The sequence below is a fragment of the Callospermophilus lateralis genome, chromosome 16 (assembly GCF_048772815.1).
Source record: "Callospermophilus lateralis isolate mCalLat2 chromosome 16, mCalLat2.hap1, whole genome shotgun sequence".
NCBI lineage: Eukaryota > Metazoa > Chordata > Mammalia > Rodentia > Sciuridae > Callospermophilus > Callospermophilus lateralis.
Window position 1 is genome coordinate 41,272,586 of NC_135320.1, and position 19,849 is coordinate 41,292,434.

The 19,849-nt window shown below is 34.0% G+C and overlaps 1 protein-coding gene across 1 annotated transcript in view; it reads right to left on the reverse strand.

The window, feature by feature from the left end:
- The window catches only part of Snx16 (sorting nexin 16), a 30,277-nt gene extending 10,909 nt beyond the window's left edge, over positions 1–19,368 (reverse strand). The window contains exons 1-4 of the mRNA XM_076835720.1: positions 19,206–19,368; positions 17,062–17,536; positions 11,692–11,778; positions 5,569–5,717 (exon numbers count right to left, since the gene is read on the reverse strand). Coding sequence (XP_076691835.1) covers positions 5,569–5,717; positions 11,692–11,778; positions 17,062–17,436 — 611 coding nt within the window. The 5' untranslated portion in view covers positions 17,437–17,536; positions 19,206–19,368. The remainder of the gene's footprint in view (positions 1–5,568; positions 5,718–11,691; positions 11,779–17,061; positions 17,537–19,205) is intronic.
- Between the last annotated feature and the right edge of the window lie 481 nt (positions 19,369–19,849).

The following is a 19,849-nucleotide window of genomic DNA, read 5'->3' on the forward strand; positions in this document are numbered from 1 at the left end:
AACAGGATTCAGAAGTTAACATCCTCACAGTATTCCTGTCCAAGAAGAGGACAAACAAAAATCTCTGAGCAAAGTAGAATCTGAGAAAAGACTGAAACTGCAATACACTCTTATTTTCTTAGGAGAGAAGCTGTCACTGTTGCTTGAGAATCATTGACTTGGGAACTTTATTTAGATTCAATAATATCTACTGGTTGTTTACAAGTGGCATGGGTCTACTTAGTGATTTTCTATACAGTATTAACGCATGATTTATAAACAACTCAAATGAATTCTAATAATACAGAAACACCAAAACATCTATATTAAATAACTGATGGATTAAATGGAATCATTTTATAAGAACCTTACTCTTTTTTAAAAAACTGTTCACTGATAAGTTGAATATAGCCCCCTAATTTCTGTTCTATTCTATCCTTGCTTCTATCTGATCATGACAATGAATAGATTATAAAAATATCATGATAAGAGTGAAACCTATCTGGCTAAGGGGAAATCCAACAATCTTGAATTAAAATGTAAGGAAGAGGGGTTGGGGTTGTGGCTCAGTGGTAGAGTGTTCGCCTAGCATGTGTGAGGCCCTGGGTTCGATCCTCAGCACCACATAAAAATAAATAAAATAAAGGTATTGTGTCCAACTACAACTAAAAGATAAATATTTTTTAAAAAAAGGCAAGGAAGAATCATTATATCACTGAATTCCTCTTATTACCTGGATAGTATATCTGGGAAAACTATTTTAATAAAGCTAAGACCAGTTGTTAACTTAAACTGGCTGAAGATAATGGAGACCACAGGTGTATCCTTCAGCATCATTTTTATTTTTAGAGCAAATCTTTACTACAGCTCTTTGATTCTCTTTAAAAAGTATTCTTTGAAAAAGTTTCACTGTATTTTCAAATTATGCTCCTAATAAACTAGCTCTATCTATTGGACATTCACTTTATATCTATTTTTTCCTTTCATAGATATGTATCTGTTTACACTTCAAATAATTCTTTTTGAAGTATTAACAGCTTCATGTGTTTTTTTTTTTTATCTCAAAGGTTGTAATATAAAGAAGCTCCCAAAACCAAGGCCTACAATTCATTAAAAGTTCAGTTAAGAACTAAGTAAAAAATGTACTAAAAATACTAGATGTCAATTCTGTCAAAAGCAAATCAGGCACAAAAAGTCACTGCATAAAAACATTACAGAGGAATTTCAGATAGAAAATGTTCTATCAGTTAATACTTGTCTTCAGTTTTAAGAAAATAGCAAAAAAATATGAAGTACAACCTTGAAGATTAAGGATCAAGGATCATGACTGATAACAGATAGGGTAGCTACTCTAGTAAAAAGGAACAAAGCCAAACTCTTATTAGAGTTGGCATAAAGCACCTGCTTACATTCATATTTAACTTTCTGATTTGACATATCAGCAAGAGTACATCCTCACATTTGTAGTGCTGTCCATGCTTCCATGCTGTTACCATGCTGTCTATCATCCTGGCCCATTCTTCCTCCCTCTACCTGGTATTCTTACTCTTCAAGATTCAGCTTATCTAATACCTATTCAAGAAAGCCTTGCTGGCTAAATCCCTTTTCTCTGCTTCTTGTATGTACTACCATAGCACCTTCATAAGACTTATGCTGTACTACTAGTATTCTGTGTTTACCAAGAATCTGTTCCACTAAAAGGTAGATGACAGGTTCCTGGACTGCACAGATTATATCCAAATCAACAGTAGAGCACAAAATAAGCATTCACCAAACAATAAATTCATTAAAATGAATCTATTAAAAAATACCAGAACAAATCTCTATCCAGTAGTATAAGCACTACAGACAATTATCAAACAGGAGATAAATTTAGTTTTCAAGAGAAACTCCTACTTTTTGTGAAAGATCTAAGTCTTAAGTATTAAAGATTAGAATCTGATTGCTGCTGATGCTCTGATTTCAAGATACATAAATATTCATGAGGAAGCACAACAAAATGAATAGGATGTAAGAAATCTGGAGTTGAAAGGAGATATTTTTTAGAGTACACCTACCCCAAATGTCTTATTTTGCAAATGAAAACACTAATTAAAATCAATTAAGCAATCTGCCTTAAATTATTTTGCTACTAAGCCCAGAAAACAGTTTTGTATAAGGTCTCTGAGGTCCCATTTCATTAGGTTATAGTCTAATTATTGTCTATAATTTTCTTTCTACCAAACTAACATTTTGTGGCAAAAATCATTCAACCAACCTTAACAATAATGTGTTGATTCTTATGAGATGGCATTATATAACTGAATTTTTCTTTCATTTTATAAAAATATTAAGATTTACCCAATTTTTCTTGGTAATATATTTATATCCAAAACAACTCAGAGACACAAACAATAAAACTTCTTGTGAGTAGATAATTTGGACTGAAATGTATAAGTAGTTAAGTTTTCTTGTTCATGAAATATGGAATTATTAATTTTTTTTAAGCTAGGAGAGATTAAGTTGTCATCTAATCAAATGAATCCCATTTAATCATTCTCTCTTTAATACCATTGAGAGTTATCTACCCTCTTCAAATACTTCAGGTAAGTAGGGACTCAGTTTTTAAAAAGGCAGGACATGCTTACATTGGACAGCTTAAAATGACAGTCCCTTCTGTCTTATTTGAGCTGATGGTGCCCTTCTCCTAACCCCTCATTGTCATTTCTAGTTCTATGTGTTGATTGTTTCAGACTCATATCTATTTTCCTACCCATAATCTCAATCCAATCTTTTAGGCTCTCAAATCCTACTCCTACTATGGGTATTGCTTGATAATCACAAATAGCAGTAATCTCTCCCTTCTCTGAGTTTCTACCATTTTTATATTCCATATCATAAAAAGCAGCAATTCATAAACTCCCTTCTGTTTGAACAGAAGCCTAATATTTCTAAATGAATTTTAAGACCAATGAGTATATCCTCTCTGATTTTATATAGGGCATGATACATAGAGCAGATGCTTAACACACAGGTGATTAATGTTTCCTCTCCTTCCTCTTTTCAGTGCTAAATCACTTTAAAAAGAAATTTCTTATAATGAGAAAAAAAATGCAACCTATCACTCATAAGAAAGAAAGTGGATAAACTACCACAATCAAGGCATAAGTATAATAAGAATTTTATTTTGAATTCAATTTAAGTTTTCTTACTAGATTTCCTAAATGTCTGGTGATACATGAAAAAAATAGGTAAGCCAATAAATGGGAGGCCCACAAGGTTCTTTTATGTGAGACTTTTTAGAATCTTTAATACACTAAGTTTATTAAATAAAACCTTTCCCCAGCTGATTTGGTCAAGAAAACTTTCTTTTACTGAAATGCTTATTTATGAATTCAACATGACCACTACTAATGTTCTGAAGTACACAGTTTTACAAACACCATGATCTTTAATGTTGCCATCAATGTCTAACATAATTGAACTCTACTCTTAATCATTAAAAAAGTGCATCTGAATATTTAAGAAAGATACATTTTTGCTACTTAAAAATGAAGCAATCAATACATGAGCTACTTAATGTGGTTCATATCATTTAAAATTTGATTAGTAAAAACAGTACAGTCATTCATAGAATAAGTATTTTCAGCACAAAGATATAAAGGTTTACTGAATAAAGGAGAAAAGGGATAGGATGCACTGACTTTTTTGTAAAAGTTTTCTTTTATAGTACAGTATAAAGTATTTCTTCTTCAAAGACATTCTCTATGATTTTAATACTTGTTAACTTTTATTACTGTATTGTGTGCCTGCATTAAAGATATTTTTTTTATTTTGAGAATATTTACAAAATATATAAAAAAATAGGTATTACTTAGTTCCCACCACCTAGATCACACAACTGCTAAGTATACCATACTTCCTTCAATTTTTTTTCCCTAATAAATAGTACAATAGTGAATATCTACAGTTCTCTCATTGGAAAACTACTTATTGAGAACTGGCATGTTAGCCCTGTGCTAAGTGAGACACTGGAGAATAAAATAGTCACATGACCTGGTGCTATGTATCTTACAATTTGGTAAGATAAACACAACCAAATAATCACAGATGTAATTACAAACTGAAGTATTTGAGAGTCATATACCAACTAGCCTTTCAACTGGTATTCCATGAAGAGAATTAAACTCTACCTAAGTTATTATTTTCTCAATTTTTAAGACTGGCACATAGCTAGTAATATCCCAGGAGCTTAAGAGAAATTAATTAACTCATTACATACAATGAGTGTCTCAAGGAGGTGACTCCCAAGCTAGTGAAGAAGGGCTGGTACAGGCAGTGAAAAAAAGAGAGAAAATGACCTAGTCTTTGGTGGTGATGGGTAAGAGGTCAGTCAGGAAGGCCAGTTACCTTAAGTCATAAAGGTTGTGGTGAAATCTGAAGGATGTATTAGAGTTACTTAGGCCAGGGTAGGTAGGATAGTAGTGTGAAATACTAACTTTCCAAAGAATAGCAAATTTGAAGGACAAAGGAGCAAGGTGATTTTGGAGAAAGAAAAAGATGATTAATATGGCACAGAGAAAGAGAATGAGGAATGGGGAGGAATAATAACATTTGAAGTTGGAAAGACAGGTAGGTAGGGACCAGAAGTGTTTTATAACTGTATTATAAAAGATTTCTGAGAGGGGGTGAGGAAGACCAGTGGGAAGATTTCTACAGTAATTAAGGCAAAAATACCTGCTTGGATTGGGTGTTAATGGCATCAATGGAGAAAAGTAGACATGTTTGATTGGGACCTAAAACATAAAGGAAGGGATATAAGTAGATCCTGCAGATCTGGTAGGCAATGCTGAAAATTGGGGGAAAACAGTCTGGAGACTGCTTTTAAGTTTATTTTAGGTTTGAGGTAAGTTTTGAGAAATCTGAGGAAGATGTCACAGAGATTGCTGCACATATACATCTGGAGCAGAGAGAAGGGGGTCTGGCTTGTAATTTATTATTAAAAGGAAAAAGAGCCATTAAGCTTAGGCAGCTCACATTGAAAAGCAAGCTTCTTATGTACAAGGTTTGTGTCTTATGTACAACACAAAGCAATATACATAAAGACAAACTGAGAAAACAGTTTCATCTTTCTGAGAAAAACTGCTAGAGTCACAGACATATAAGATATGCTATTATAAATATTCTCTACATTTTTCTAAAATTTAATTCTTTAATTTATCTGAAGTCCCCAAATGAGCGACCTAGCTGATATTAAAGCAGTTAGAAATTTTCTTACAAATATATTCAGAATTGACTAATATAATTTTATTTAATGGTCACAAAAATGCTAAATATTAAAATCAAGTTGATAGTTGGGTAGCTTGGTGTGAGTATATAGTGAACTAAATTTTTTACCTCACTGACTTTGCAAAAGCTTTAATAAAAATAAAATGCCAAATAAAATCTTTAATTGAAAGAAAATACCATGTAGAACTTTATTTGAGAAGACAAGTAATTATATTCCTTCTTATATTATGTGCTTAACTAAGTATGGTCCTATTTTTATTCCTTAGTTTAAATCAGTTGTTGAAATGCTTTCATAATTTCTTATTTTAATTTGTTACATACCAGTTAGCAATGTCCTTGTGAGCTACTAAATTTTGAAGAAATGCTTGTAATCCTAATTGTCTATCTTCTAAAAAGTCGACATTGTAGTTATCTTTAAACCAGCGTTTTGGTGGAAGTGCTAATCGAAAGCCTGGAAACATCTCTTTTAGCTGAAAGAGAAAGAGAAAATACAATGTTTAGTTGAATTATATTAATTCTAGAAAGTATATTTTGTTTATATGAAATTATTCATGAAGGAAGCTTAAAATTATGAAATTCAGCTAAGTTTTTTGTGCCTTATTTCTCTTCTTGATTTCTACCAATCCTGTGTACAAATGTGTTCCAGTTGCTCCACATTCTTGCTTGAACCTGGCACTGTCCATCTGTTTAATGTCAGCCATTCCAGTGGGTGTGCAGTATTTCAATGTGGTATTTCTTTATTACATTTCTTTATTTGCCCCTCTTTATTGATAGCAATGTGGAATATCTTCTCATTTTCTTATTTATATGCATATATCTTCCTGGTGAATTATCTATTAAAATCTTTCTAGCACATCCCCCCCTTTAAAATATTGGGTTGTCTTTTTAGTAAGTGCCAGGAATTCTTTATATATAATCCACCTACAAGTATTTGTATTACAAATATTTTCCCTCAGACTGTGGCCTGATTTTTCATTTTGACAGTCTTACCAGAGCTGATGTTTTACATTTTAATGTTATCTAATTTGTCCATTTTTCCTTTTAGGGTGGGGATGTAGCTCAGTGGTAGAGTGCTTATCTAGCATGTTTCAGGTCCTGGGTTGCATCCCTACCACAAAAACAAACAAACAAACAAATCATACCCACATACAACCTGACTCTCCCCCATTTTTTCTTTATGGCTTATGCTTTTAGATCATGGGAAATTTTTGCTCATTCCAAGGCTGCAAAGATTTTCTTCTTAAAAGTTTATAGCTTTAACTTTTATATTTTGGTTTATGGTCTATTTTTGTAAATATTTAGCTTAAAATTTACTTCCTTAGGGAAGATTTACACAACCAGGTTATCTACTTTTATATACTCTGTTCAAGTTACTTTAACTGTGTAGCACATAATCTCAAAACTTAGTGGTTAAAAAAATTATTTATTAAACTCATGGAATCAGTGTGCCTGTAATTCATTCATACAAGGTACAGTGAAGATGACTTATCTCTGTTCTACGATGAATTGGGGCCACACCTGGGAGATTCAAAAGCTGGAAGCTGGAATTGTCATACACACATATGATACTGGTTGTTGGTTGAAACCTTAGCTACGGCTATCAGCCATAAGCCTAGCAATGGCCTCTTTGGATGGCCTGGACTTATTCACAGCATGGAGGTTAGGCTTCAAAGGGGAGCATCCCAAGAGAGAAAGTCAAGATGAAATTATATACTTCATATGATCCAACCTTTAGTCATAGAGCATAATTTCTGCTGTCTTCTATTGTTTCATTCAGGTTCAAATGAAGGGGGAAGTAGATTATATTTCTTAACAGACCTTGGCAAGATTCTGGAGAAGCATATGATCTGAGGACATTGCTGTGGCCATTTTTTGGAAAGACATTCTGCCACACATTGTCAAGTCATTAATATGTTTTTTAATGGTATCTATCACATGTAAATAATACTTATTTAATTTGGGATTCTCTTAGTAAATGTTGCCTCCACACTGGAATCTTTCAAGGAGTTTTAAAAAAGTATGAATGATTGTGTTCTGCTTCTGACAGCTGCAGTGTGACCTGGGCACCATGATTTTAAAAAGCTTTCCCAGGGAGTCCACAGTGTCATTAAGATTCAGAACCATTACTACACTGTAATTAATATAGCTGCATCCTCAATGTCCACCATCATGCCTGCTATAAAAAAAGTAGTCAATACTATATGTTCAATAAATGGATGAAATAAATCTATAAACATTCACATTTTTATATTTAAAGCTAAATATTACAACTATAAAAGGGAAAAAGTCCACACAGGATAAAACGTTAAGTAAAAATGTAAAATATAACATTTACATTTATACAAGTATGTGAAGTTACATGTGGGTAATATCCAAGTCTGGCCCTGATATTCTATATAAACTTGGTTCATTTTAACAATGAATTGATGATGGTTTTGCTCCTTCCCTTACTTTGCTCTGTGGACTGGGCTGAAAATACTCATTTTACATACAGAAGTGTTCAGCTTTGACATGCTGCTGTGATTTGTAAGTAAAAAAATACCGAGTTCTGAAACACCCACTTCTCATGGCTATATGTCTGTAACCAATTAATCACCAGCCTACTCTATAACTCTGCCTGGTCACCTCAATTCAGGTAAAGATACACATTAGAACTTGTTCGGGAATTTGCCTTCTGAATTACTTAGCAGAGAAGCTAAGCAAGACTATAACTCAGGAAATTAAAAAAAATAAATAAATAAACAGAAAGGGGAAAAAAAGCCCTCTCAATTTTCTATAGGAAATTTTTCTTTCTAACTAGTGTTATTTGAATTATGCTCAAAAATTTTCATAACTTCAATTAGCTACTTTTTTCTTCACAACTATAAATGAGAAATGTAGGCTCCTTAAAGTCAGGAGCATATTTATACAGTTTCTATGTTATCTAATATTTCTAGGACAATTCTGAGCTCAAGCTACTCGTTTCATAAAAATTTAATGATTGATCTTATAAAAGACTGGCATTTTTGAATCCTGCCAATGAAAGCAGGTGATGGATAGAGATCTTTCTGGTATCTATAATAGTCCTCCCCTATCTGCAGTTTTCCTTTTTGTGGTTTCAATTCCCCAAAATCAACTGTGATCCAAAAATATTAAGTGGGAAATTCCATGAATATAAATTTGTAAATTTTAAGAGAGAAAAGTCAAGATGAGATTATATATATTATGTGCTATTATGAGTAGCATGATGAAATCTTGCACCATCCTGCTCTAGCAAGGTGCGAATCTACTCTTTGTCCAACGTATCCATCCTTTATATGCCACCTGCCTGCCTGTTAAGTCATGTGTTAGTCCTCGTGGTATCAACTGTTGTGGTATTACATTACTTTTAAGAAACTCTCATATCATGGATTAATGCTACCTAACTCATTTACTTCACTTTATTTTCATCTCATGTCAGCATAATATCATCTCACATAATCATCAGAAGAGTGAGTATAATACAGTAAGATGTTTTGCGAGAAAGAGATCATACACATGCAACTTTATTATAGTATATGATCATAATTGTGCTATTTTATATTAGTTTTTATTAAGTTTTTACCATGCTTTATTTATAAAACTTTATCATAGCTATGTCTATAATAGGAAAAACAATATTTATAGGGTTTGGTACTATCTGTAGTATCAGACATCTGCTGGAGTCCTGGAATGTATCCTCAGAGGATAAGGGTTGCTACTAAGACTGATACATTTATTAATGGTTTAAGTTACCTAAATCTCAGCTTCCCTAAGACAAGCCTTTGAGCAAAACAGGTCAATCTAGAGAGAGAAAAGAGAAGTAAACACTAAATAATAGTTGAGTCCTGAAAAGAAAAATATTATAAAGGATTAAATAGCTCTGAGCTGAAAATGTTTGAAATTAGTTTGAGTGACAAAATGACAATTTTGTAAGAACCCTAAGAATTTCATTTAAGTATCTAATAACTGATGAACTGCTTTTATCTTCTTTTTATTTAGTTATTAAAGAAGCAATTGAAGCACAGAATTATAGGATCTTAATTCATTCATGTAATATATGAAGCTCAGGAATAAGAAAATTCAGATAAATGGTAGAAATACATTAGAAATAAACTTTAAATATTCTGTCACATCAGAATGTTTGTGACCAAAAGTGGTTCAGACTTCAGACTTTTTCATATTTTGGAATACTTGCATATATACAATGAGATATCTTGGGGATGGACCCATGTATAAATATGAAATTCATTTATGTCTCACATACATATATAAATATGTATTTATATCTTACATAAATATAGCCTAAAGATAATTTTATATAATATTTTTAGTGCACTTTGCACTTTGATTATGACCTGCCACAGGAAGTCAGGTATGGAATTTTTTTGCGTGTAGTGTCATATTAGTAAAAGTTTAGAATTTTTGGAGCATTTTGCAATTTGGACTTTCAGAGTAGAGATGTTGAATCTGTACTAAAAAAGGGTATCCTAAGCACACTTAATAAAAGATAAAATAGTTTAGCATTCTATATTTTACTTTTTCATTTAAACTGAGGTTTTCACAGCAGCAGAAACTTTCTAGGAGGCAGTTGCTAACTCATATAAATCGACATTCCCAGCACAAAACATTATAAGAATATACTAACTTTTGAAGTTTTGAGTAGTTTACGAAAAGAGTAAAGAGAGGATGGAAAATGAGAGAGAATAAGACCAATAGAGCTTCCTCTACTACACACCAGTCAAAATTGGGGAATGATTTCCAGATGTTCTAAGGTTATCTTATTTGGCCTCTTAAAAGCATCATAAGTCACTTGCTTCTTGTAAAAAAATGATTTTTTCTTGGCTTCCAAAATATCAATTACCCCACCACCTACCCCATCTGGTTTTCCTTCAAGCTTTGTGGATAGCTCTGCTCTTTATTACATTCTAACTTCAATTTACTTAATTCCTCACTGTGAGAAATTTAGGATGGTTCTAAGTTTTAGTTATCAAAAAACAAATAGAACACAAACAAAATCACCATAAACAATATGCTAAGTATACTTAGAACTAAGTCTTTCCCATATTCATGACTGGTTACATAGCATTCCTAGAAATCTGATTACTGCATCAAAATTATGCAAAAGTTAATGGAGTCCTCTAGGAAGATTTGCATTTCCAATGCTGAATGATATCATTTAAACGTCTTTCAATTTGACAGGGAAAATAGTTTTGTATTTTTCTTTTCTTGAAGTAGTTGTAAATTTTTGAGAATTTATTGGTCACTCATATTTCTTCTGTGAATTACCTTGTCCATATCATTTTTATATTTTTTTTTCTTTTGGGCTCATTTTTTATTTTTAAGGGTTCTTAATATATCAAGATTCATTATTATCCTGTTTCATATGTGTAGTAGGCAGAATTCTAGATGGCTTTATGACCTTTGCCTCTGGTACTGCTCTTGTGATTTTGTTATGTTATAGAGCTAAAGGTGTTTTGCAGCTGTAATTAAGATTACTAATCAGTTGACCTTAAGACAGGCAAATTATCTGGTTGAGGCTAATTTCATAACTTGAGACTTTTACAGTGTCTTCTCTGGCTTGTGGCAGAAGAGAAAGTTGGAGAGATTCAAATCATAAGGACTTGTGTTACTGTTGCTAGCTTTGAAGATACACAAGGCATGGAAAGTAGTCTCTATGAGGTAAGAATTACCTCTGGCTGTCAGCCAGCAAGGAAACAGGGACTTTAATCCAATATCTTCAAGAAACTAGATTCTGCCCACAACTTCAATAAACCTGGAAGCTGAGTCTTCCCTAGAGACTCTAGATAAGAGCCTAGCCCGGTCAAAAGCTTGATTTTGAGTTTGCTTAAAACTAAAAAGCAGGGCTGGGGATGTGGCTCAAGCGGTAGAGCGCTTGCCTGGCATGCGTGTGGCCCGGGTTCGATCATCAGCACCACATACAAAGATGTTGTGTCCGCCAAATACTAAAAAATAAATATTAAAATTCTCTCTCTCTCTCTCCCTCTTTCTCACTCTCTCTCACTAAAAAAAAAAAAAAAAAAAAAACAAAAAAAACTAAAAAGCAAATCAAGCTGAACTCACCTAAATTACTAAATAATAAATGAATGTGATTTTAAGTAACAAGGTTTATAATAACAGGAGACAGGAATAGCACTAATACAATATGTTAAAATATTTTTTTGGTTTACTCTTATAGTAATGATTTTATAAGTTGTGATCTTATTATATAGATCTTTGTCAAACTTACATGATTACATAAATACTTTTATATATTATAGATAGAACTTAAGGCTATTATAGTAAAATGAAACAATTTTCTTATGAATTAGTAAAGATTTACTTGAATCACATAATTAACAAGGAAAAAACATAAAAATATAATAGAAGTGCAAGGAACAGATAACTCCATTGAAAAGGCAGGTTGGGATTTATTAAAGTACTTACTTTGTCATTAAGCCTAGAGAAGTCAGTATATCTTCTGAAAACTACCCAACTCTCTTCTGGGGTTTTCTTTACAAGTATTTTATACACCTACAGAAAGTTAGAAAGAATTAGATAAAAAAAGTAAAAGTATTCAAACCTAATATATTAAAAACTTGAACTTGAGAAAACAAACTATAACAATTATTATCCAAAAAATATGAGAATCCATTTAGATAGTCAAAAATACATAATAATCATCAACAGAGACACCAAAGCCAAAGTTTTTCCTTAAGAAAATCAAGATGATAAACTTGAGACAAAGGATTCCTCTGTGCACAGTAATAACAATGAACTCACCAGCCTCTAAAATGTTTTATGCCAACATACGCATTCTAAAATTCATAAATAATCAATAATGCTTAAAAAGAAGTGTTCTGAACTAATTTAATTTCTAAACCAAATAATCTATATACCTAATTATTCAGATAAGTTCTATATTACTTTAATTTTCAAGGTTGAAATATAAGATTGAAATATTAAAAACCCATATCAAAGGTTTACAAAATTGCACATAATAACAATTATGCACAATGATCTAGGATATTGCACAGAAAAACATAATTAAATCAAGTCAACATATTTTTTAAAAGAATATAACAAGAAAAATATAGATTCTATTTTTTAAAAAAGTATAATTTTCCAATTTATTATAAGGAAGTATGTAAGAAAATCACAGAGAAACATCTCGTAGTTTTTGGTGCTATAGGCTGTATTAAGGTAACAAATAAGTACTAGGTATTTGTTGAATGAGTGAACTCTTAATAAGAGTAATTCTTTTATTGAAATCTGTTATGCAATAATTCTCTAGAGTTATGCTTTAGTCACATGTGTCTACTCAGTATTTGAAATATGACTAGTCGAAACTGGAATTACTCTGAGTGCAAATACTCACCTGATTTCAAAGACTTAGTGGGAAAAAAGATGTAAACATCTTTATTGAAATTCTTTTATATTGATTACATATTGAGATGATAATATTTTGGGGAATATTAAGTTGCATACAATATCTTATTAAAATAATTTTACCTGTTTCTTTTTAGTGTTTTAACTCAGTTACTAGAAAATCTAAAATTACAAATGTGAGTCACAAGTGTGGTTCACATCATACATCGACTAGCCAGTTCTCCTCTAGAGATAAGTCCTTATTTAAGGACTGCAGACTGTTTTTACTATTTGATTTCCTCCCCTCCCATACAGACTGTATTTTCAGATTTTAAATGGAAAAAGCAGCAAGAGTTAAGGATACATCTTTTGCTTTGAAGTAATTGTCTTTCTAAAATATAAGAGTAGAAAATAAAAATCCTTAAATAGATACCCTTTTAAAGTCTGCAAAAAGTCCTGACCTAAGATAGTCACAATAGAGATACAAAAGAAACATTATTTTCACTCATTAAGACAAAAAAAAGAGATAAATTAATTTGATTTTTTCCCCTTTGCAGTACTAGGGCTTCCCAAATATCCTAGGTAAGCACTATATCACTGAGCCATATCCCCAGTCCCAATTCAGTTAGTATGAATAGCTAATGAATGATAAAAATCAACTTCATGTCTACAAATCCACATGACTTTATTTTCCTATTTTAGAAACTACTGCCCTGTCCCTCAACTACGCTATTCCTTACTCTGACTCCTGAATACTGCTATTCTCTAAGAAAGACATAGACCTTTGTGTTTTCTTTTCTAGAAAGCATTCTACCTTTCTACTTGTTTAAGTAATGCTTTCAATAAAAACTTTATGTACTCAAACTTTGCGTTCTAAAAGTAGTTACCACTATGCTATTCAAAACAGCGTATACAACTATGTAATATCTTTTATGTAGTCCTTGTTTGGACTTTTAAGTGAATTAAACATACAGAAGCACATAGTAAATTACAAAATATATTTAGAAAAGTACATAAAACTTAAGAATGCAATTTGATGTATTTTCATAAGTGAACACACTCATGTAACTAGTACCAAGAGCAAAAAACATTACCGATTGAAGAAGCCCTTAGTGTCTTTTTTCTAATCATAATAATCACTCATCCTAATTACTTTGTTTTTAAACATCCCTGGGAACACTTGATACTCTATATATTGTCAGATCTCAATAGTCAGTCCTATATTGTCTTCAGTTAAAAGATCACTTCAAAGGTACAGTTGTAGTCATGTGCCTGCCTATAATCCCAGCAGGGAGGCTGAAGCAGGAGGACAGCAAATTCCAGGCCAGCCTCAGCAATTTAGCAAGACCCTCTCTCAAAATAAGCAAGACAAACATAATTAAAAGGACTAGGGATGTAGCTCAGTTGTAAGCACTCCTGGGTTCAACTCCTAATTAAAAAAAAAAAAAAAAAAAGTTCTTGGAAAAAATTATTTTGTAAATCTAAGGCTCCCAAGCTTGGTATCTGCAACCCAGACTTCTCCCCTAAACACAATTTACACATATACACACAAAAAACTGGGGATGTGGCTCAGTGGTAGGGCACAGCATGCTAGGTTCAGTCCCCAGCATCACAAAACCAAAAAATAAACACATAAATAAACACATAACCCCATCTCCTCAAAAAAACACCTTTTCAAAACACCTTCATTTTATGTAGAGTGAAATCCAAAGTTGTTACAACATCCTATACAATGTAACTAATCCTTGTCACACTCCCCTGCCTTTCCCAGTTATCTCATTTCCTTTATCTCTCCTCTGTTGTTTACTCTGCTGTCAGCCATAAGGGTCTCTGTAGACCTCTCATCTGTATGGAAAGCTCTTTCCCCAGATAGTCTCATTTCTCACTCCCTGTTAGTAGTAACATCTTTTCTATGAGGCCAAGAGTGACAACCCTAATTAAATCCAAACCCCAGCTTCAGGGAAATTCCTTGTCTTTCCTCTTCTGTTTCTCATCACTTATCGCCAAGTGACATACCAGCAGTCTTTTTATTTACTTTTTAATTATTCATTCATGTTGCTATACCACACTTACCAGGAACAGTATCTGGCACATAACAGGTAATCAAACAATGGTGAGTTAGCGAATGAATGACCATGACTAATCTGTCTTCCTCTATATTATAAAAAAGCCTTTATATATCACTGCTTTAAATAAGATTGCAAATTTGCATTTTCACACGTCACCTGTTTAGTCCATTTGGGCTGCTATTAACAACACATCAAAACTGGATGGCTTATGAATAACATAAATTATCTCTCATAGTTTTAGAGACTAGGAAGTCCAACTTCCAGAAGCTATCAAATTTGGTGTCTGGCGAAGACTTACTCTCTAGTTCAGAGATGGTGTCTTATAGTTGTATCCTCAGAGGACACACAAGGCAGCTCTCTCTTTTGTAAGGGGACTAATCCTATTCATGAGGGCTCTGCCCCCATGATCTAATCACTTCACAAAGGCCCTGCTTCTTACTGCTGTGATCCTAGAGGTTAGGTTTTCAACATACAAATTTTGGGGGGACACAAACATTTACACCACAGCATTACCTCAATGAATGCTCATTGTTTCATAAGGAAGGGAAGACAATGTAAAGAAATGAGCCATCAGTTTATTATAATTTCTAAAACTGCCTTCCAAAAGAGATAGTTCCAGGCAGATTCCCCATCATATCACCAGTTTTATAATTCTAAAGCTCTCTCTTTATAAATAGTGTCAATACATTTTCCTAGATGCCCTCTTATCCTGGCATAAATTTACATAAAATTTTACTGCAAGAAAATCCAAAGAAACAAATTTTGACCTCATAAGTGAGTTTAGCAAGGTTGATGGATATACATAAACATATACAGGTCCAAATACATAAACATAAAAGGTCAAAATATACAAATCAGTAATGAACAAATAAAAAAAAATCTCTTACAAGAGCATCAAACATTACCAGAAATAAATCTAACCAAAAGAAGAAACACTTCTGTACTGAATCTACAAAACGTTATTAGAAGAAATGAAAGTCAATGGATTATGTTCATAGATTTGATGACTCCCTATTGTAAAGTTGTCTGTTATCCCCCAGGTTTATTTATAGACTTAACAAAATCTCAATGCAAAGAGCCAAGAATGTCCAAGGTGATCCATAATGATGATAATATAAAACTAGAGTACTTAAAACTATTGAGTATCAAGAACTATTATAAAGAATCACTAATTAGTATTGTGGAATTAGTAAAAATAGGAAAACAGAACACAGAAGTTGATCCGTACATTTATGGTCACGTGATTTATGATGCAAGCAAAACTGTAGAGGCAGAGAGCAAGAGTGGTCTTTTTAACATAAGCCTGCTTAATTGATTCCATATAGAAAAAAACAAAAATGACCAGACAAAAATCAATTCCAGACAGTTTGCAAATCTAAATGCTAAAGGCCCAGTAAAAACAGCTTACAGAAAAATACATGGAACAATATACTTATAACTTTGCAGTAGGTAAAGTTTCAAAAAGTGCTAGCCATAAAAGAAAATATTAATAAATTAGACTCAAATTAAGATATTTCAGTTATAAAAATGGAGAAGACTTCCCCAAGAAAAAGGAACAAAATAATATTCAAACAGCCAAGAAAAATTTTAACAATCTTTAAATTAGTCATTAAAAACATTCAAACTACAATGTCTTATTCTACACAAACCAGAATAGGTAAAATAAAAATGATGGGAAAAGCACATGTGGGAAGGTGTAGAACAATTAGAAATCAGATACACTGCTTATAGTACAGATATGTACAACTACTCTACAACACTGTCCATTAATATCTTCTAAAGTTGGGCAAATGAACAAGCAATTTAGTCCTAGATAGATGTTAAACAAAAATGTATACTCTTATCAAGTGATAAGTACTAAACTGTTTACATCGGAAGTGTTTGAAAGAACCTAAAAAAAAAAATTGTGGCACATTCACATAAAGGAACACTATGTGTAATAAAAAGGAGCTACCAACATTTGTTGCAAGATCAAGGACAAAATCACAAACATAATGCTGAAGAGTCCAGACCCAACAGGGTACATACTCAACAATTCCATTTACTTAAAGTTCAAAAACAGGCAAAGTTAACCTAGGCTACCAGAAAAGTGTTGGGCCTGTGGTTACTAACAGAGACCATGAGAGGCTTTTCAGATGCTAATAATGTTCTATTTCTTGATTGATATGCCAGTTACACAGGTGTGTCAGGTTTGTGAAAATTCATTAGAGTAAAACAAAAGTTTACTATAACATGACAAAACTTAGTGGTATAAAAATCATAAAAATTTTATATTCAAGAAATTATAAGTATAGGTTTAGACTAATTAACAGTAGTTTAAATACACAGATTAACCATTTTTTTTACTTTCTACTGGTGTGTAGTAGAGATCAATACTTACAGTAAATTTGGCTCTTTCTTCCATTACCTCATAACCCAGTATAGTAGGTGTGGATGGTCTATCTTCCCAATTCACTGTTTCACGACTTTGTTCTTCAATTTCTCTTGGTCTTGTAGAATACTCAATGGATGAATCTGTACCTGTAAATTTAGTCCTAACGAGAGGACTGTTACAGACAGATGAAGTACTATCCATATGATCAGGCACACTTGTCTGTTTACAATTACCCATATTTGAATCTTCTAATTGGCCTTTGGAAGAGTTTGAGCTTGTTGAGATACTGCCAAATGAAGAACTCCTTTGATTTCTGTTGGTTGTAAAACTGGAAGCAGAGGTTCCTATGGGCATAGGAACTGGGACATAAGGAGTTGCCATCCTCTTTTGGCCTTTGCAATAAACTTGTACACTGTTGAGTCCAAATACTCAGAGAACAACTAATATGCAATCCATTATTTTCTTCTTAGGAATTCACTATCTAAAAAATGAGGAGGACATATTGATAGTTTAGTCTTAACTGGAGCATAATCCCAAAGAAAGCAAAATGTTCTTTTCAATTTTGTGACACTTTCATTTTAACTGAATTGAAAGCACACCTCAAAACATTTCCTTTGATCTCAATTCTCTAAGAACTCTTGTTCTCAAGGTAAATAGAGCAAAACCACTCCATATCCCCTTTCTTAACCCTCATGCTACATTTCTTATTTATTTTCTGGTGAAGTATTTCTGTAATGTTCATTTTACTCTGACTTGATCCGCGGCACCCTCCACCCCAATAAGAATTAAAGGAGAAAGAACAGTAAAGACCTTCCTGAAGACAGCTTCATTGTAGGCTTTTCATCCTAATAATACTTTAAGTACTTTAGATAGTATAGGAAAAAAGGAAAGAAGGGGGATGTTTAGACACATTACCTTTTGATTTAATTAGTGAAATTCTAAGAACTTACAGAGTAATAATATTGAGTCAGAAGCTTAGATGCTGTGTGGTAACTACAACTCTTAAAATAACATTTTATAAAACCCTGGATAGAATGTATTTTAAGAATAAACTTGATCAAATAAATTAAATAAAACCCAAAGAATATTAAACTTATATTCAACAAGATTAAAATTTGTTTCACATTTTTTCAGGTCACCTATAATCTTGCTTTGTAATAAAATCAGAGTACTTAACAAATCTTTAAAACTCATACTCTGTAATGTGTTTCATCCAAAGAACCAGTATTTCTTTTATCAGAATAATATCCTAACACTACTTAATGCTTTATCATTATTAAATAACAAACTCATAAGAAATTTAATAACTATAGACCAACAAAATGACTATGCATAACAACAATGGATCTGCCTGCCCAACTTCATCTAAGCAAATCCACTAGTGAAAAAGGTAGGAAGAGTCCCCTGGACTTGTAAAGATGCTGAAACAAGATTTTTTTTTTTTTTAACTCAGCACGTGGCTCTGGGCAACCATCCCTACTATAAGAATTTCGAAACTTGAGCTGCTGATTCACAGGTTCCTGGTTCCGCTTAATGACCTACCCAAAAAGAAGTGTGATATCTCAACCTTCTCAAGGCCTGTGGAATCGCCCTGCGGTTTGCGGGAGCTACCTGAGGCCGCCAGGCTGGGGGAAAGAAAGATATCAACACAATCACTGACGTCTAAAGAACTGAGAACTGCCCAAGCGTTAGGAAGACTTCTTGTGCTCATCAAGAGCGTCTTCACTTTTGTTCTTGCTTGGAGATGCTCCCTAGAAGGTTCACCTCAGTCTCACCTCGGGCAGGTGAGGTGGTCGGGGCAACCTGGTATGTGAGAGGAGTGGGCGGAGGGAAGAACCTGGGGTCGATCTACCCTAGCATCGGGTCTGCGCGGGTCTTAGGGCTTTTGGCTCCGTGGGTAGTAAGACTTGCAGCTCTTGGAGGTACCTGGCGACCCCAGACCCTCCCACCTCTGCCGCCTGGTGCGCGCGCGACCAGAGCCTCCCAGGGAGGCTGAGGAGTCAGGGTTGTACTGACCAATAAGGGGTTGGAGCGCGGGGGGAGAGGGCTCTAAGGCGTCTCTCCACCCTCGGGCGCCACCCGCCAGTCATCCAGGGTGCAGGTGTCACTCGCAAGAGAGACCAGGACAGCGCCCGCCGCCCACTCCCTACCTCAGCGCACTCGGTGGTCTTGCTCGAGCGTGCTTCCCGGTGACGGTTAAACTGGACTCTTCCTAACTTCAGCTTCTCGCCTCCTCCCACAGCACTGAGCTGCCTCACGTGACCGTCCGCCCTGAAAGTAGTGGCTCCTAGCCGCTCCAGCCTCGGCCGGGCCACTGGGCCCAGGACCCAGGAGAGGTGGAGGGAGGGGCTGGCCTGGGACGCCGATACCGGAAGTGACGTCACCACAGGCGCCGCCCCCGGAGGCGCGGGTGGAGCTGTCTGCTGCTGGTTCTCTAGTAGATGGGTTAAATCTAATCTTGTGACAGGACATCCACACTCTCAACCCTAGCTTTATTTTTCCGAAGTGAACTTCTGAGAAAAGGAGCTACGATACCTAGTTTGCCCCACAGTTGATTAGATTTCAAGACCCAGCAGGAACTATGGCCAACGTAGGACCGCACTCCTGCTTTGCATCATGGGACATGTAGTCCTCACCAGCTTGGGCTAGTTCTAATGGGTTATTGATTGTTTCCAGAATTAGCAGAGCTTTAAGGGATGACAATTGATTTGAAGAGTGGAAAGATAGAACACTGAACTTTTATCTATCTGTCCTACTTAATTCAGAAATCCTTGATGGTAGAAACTCCTAAATT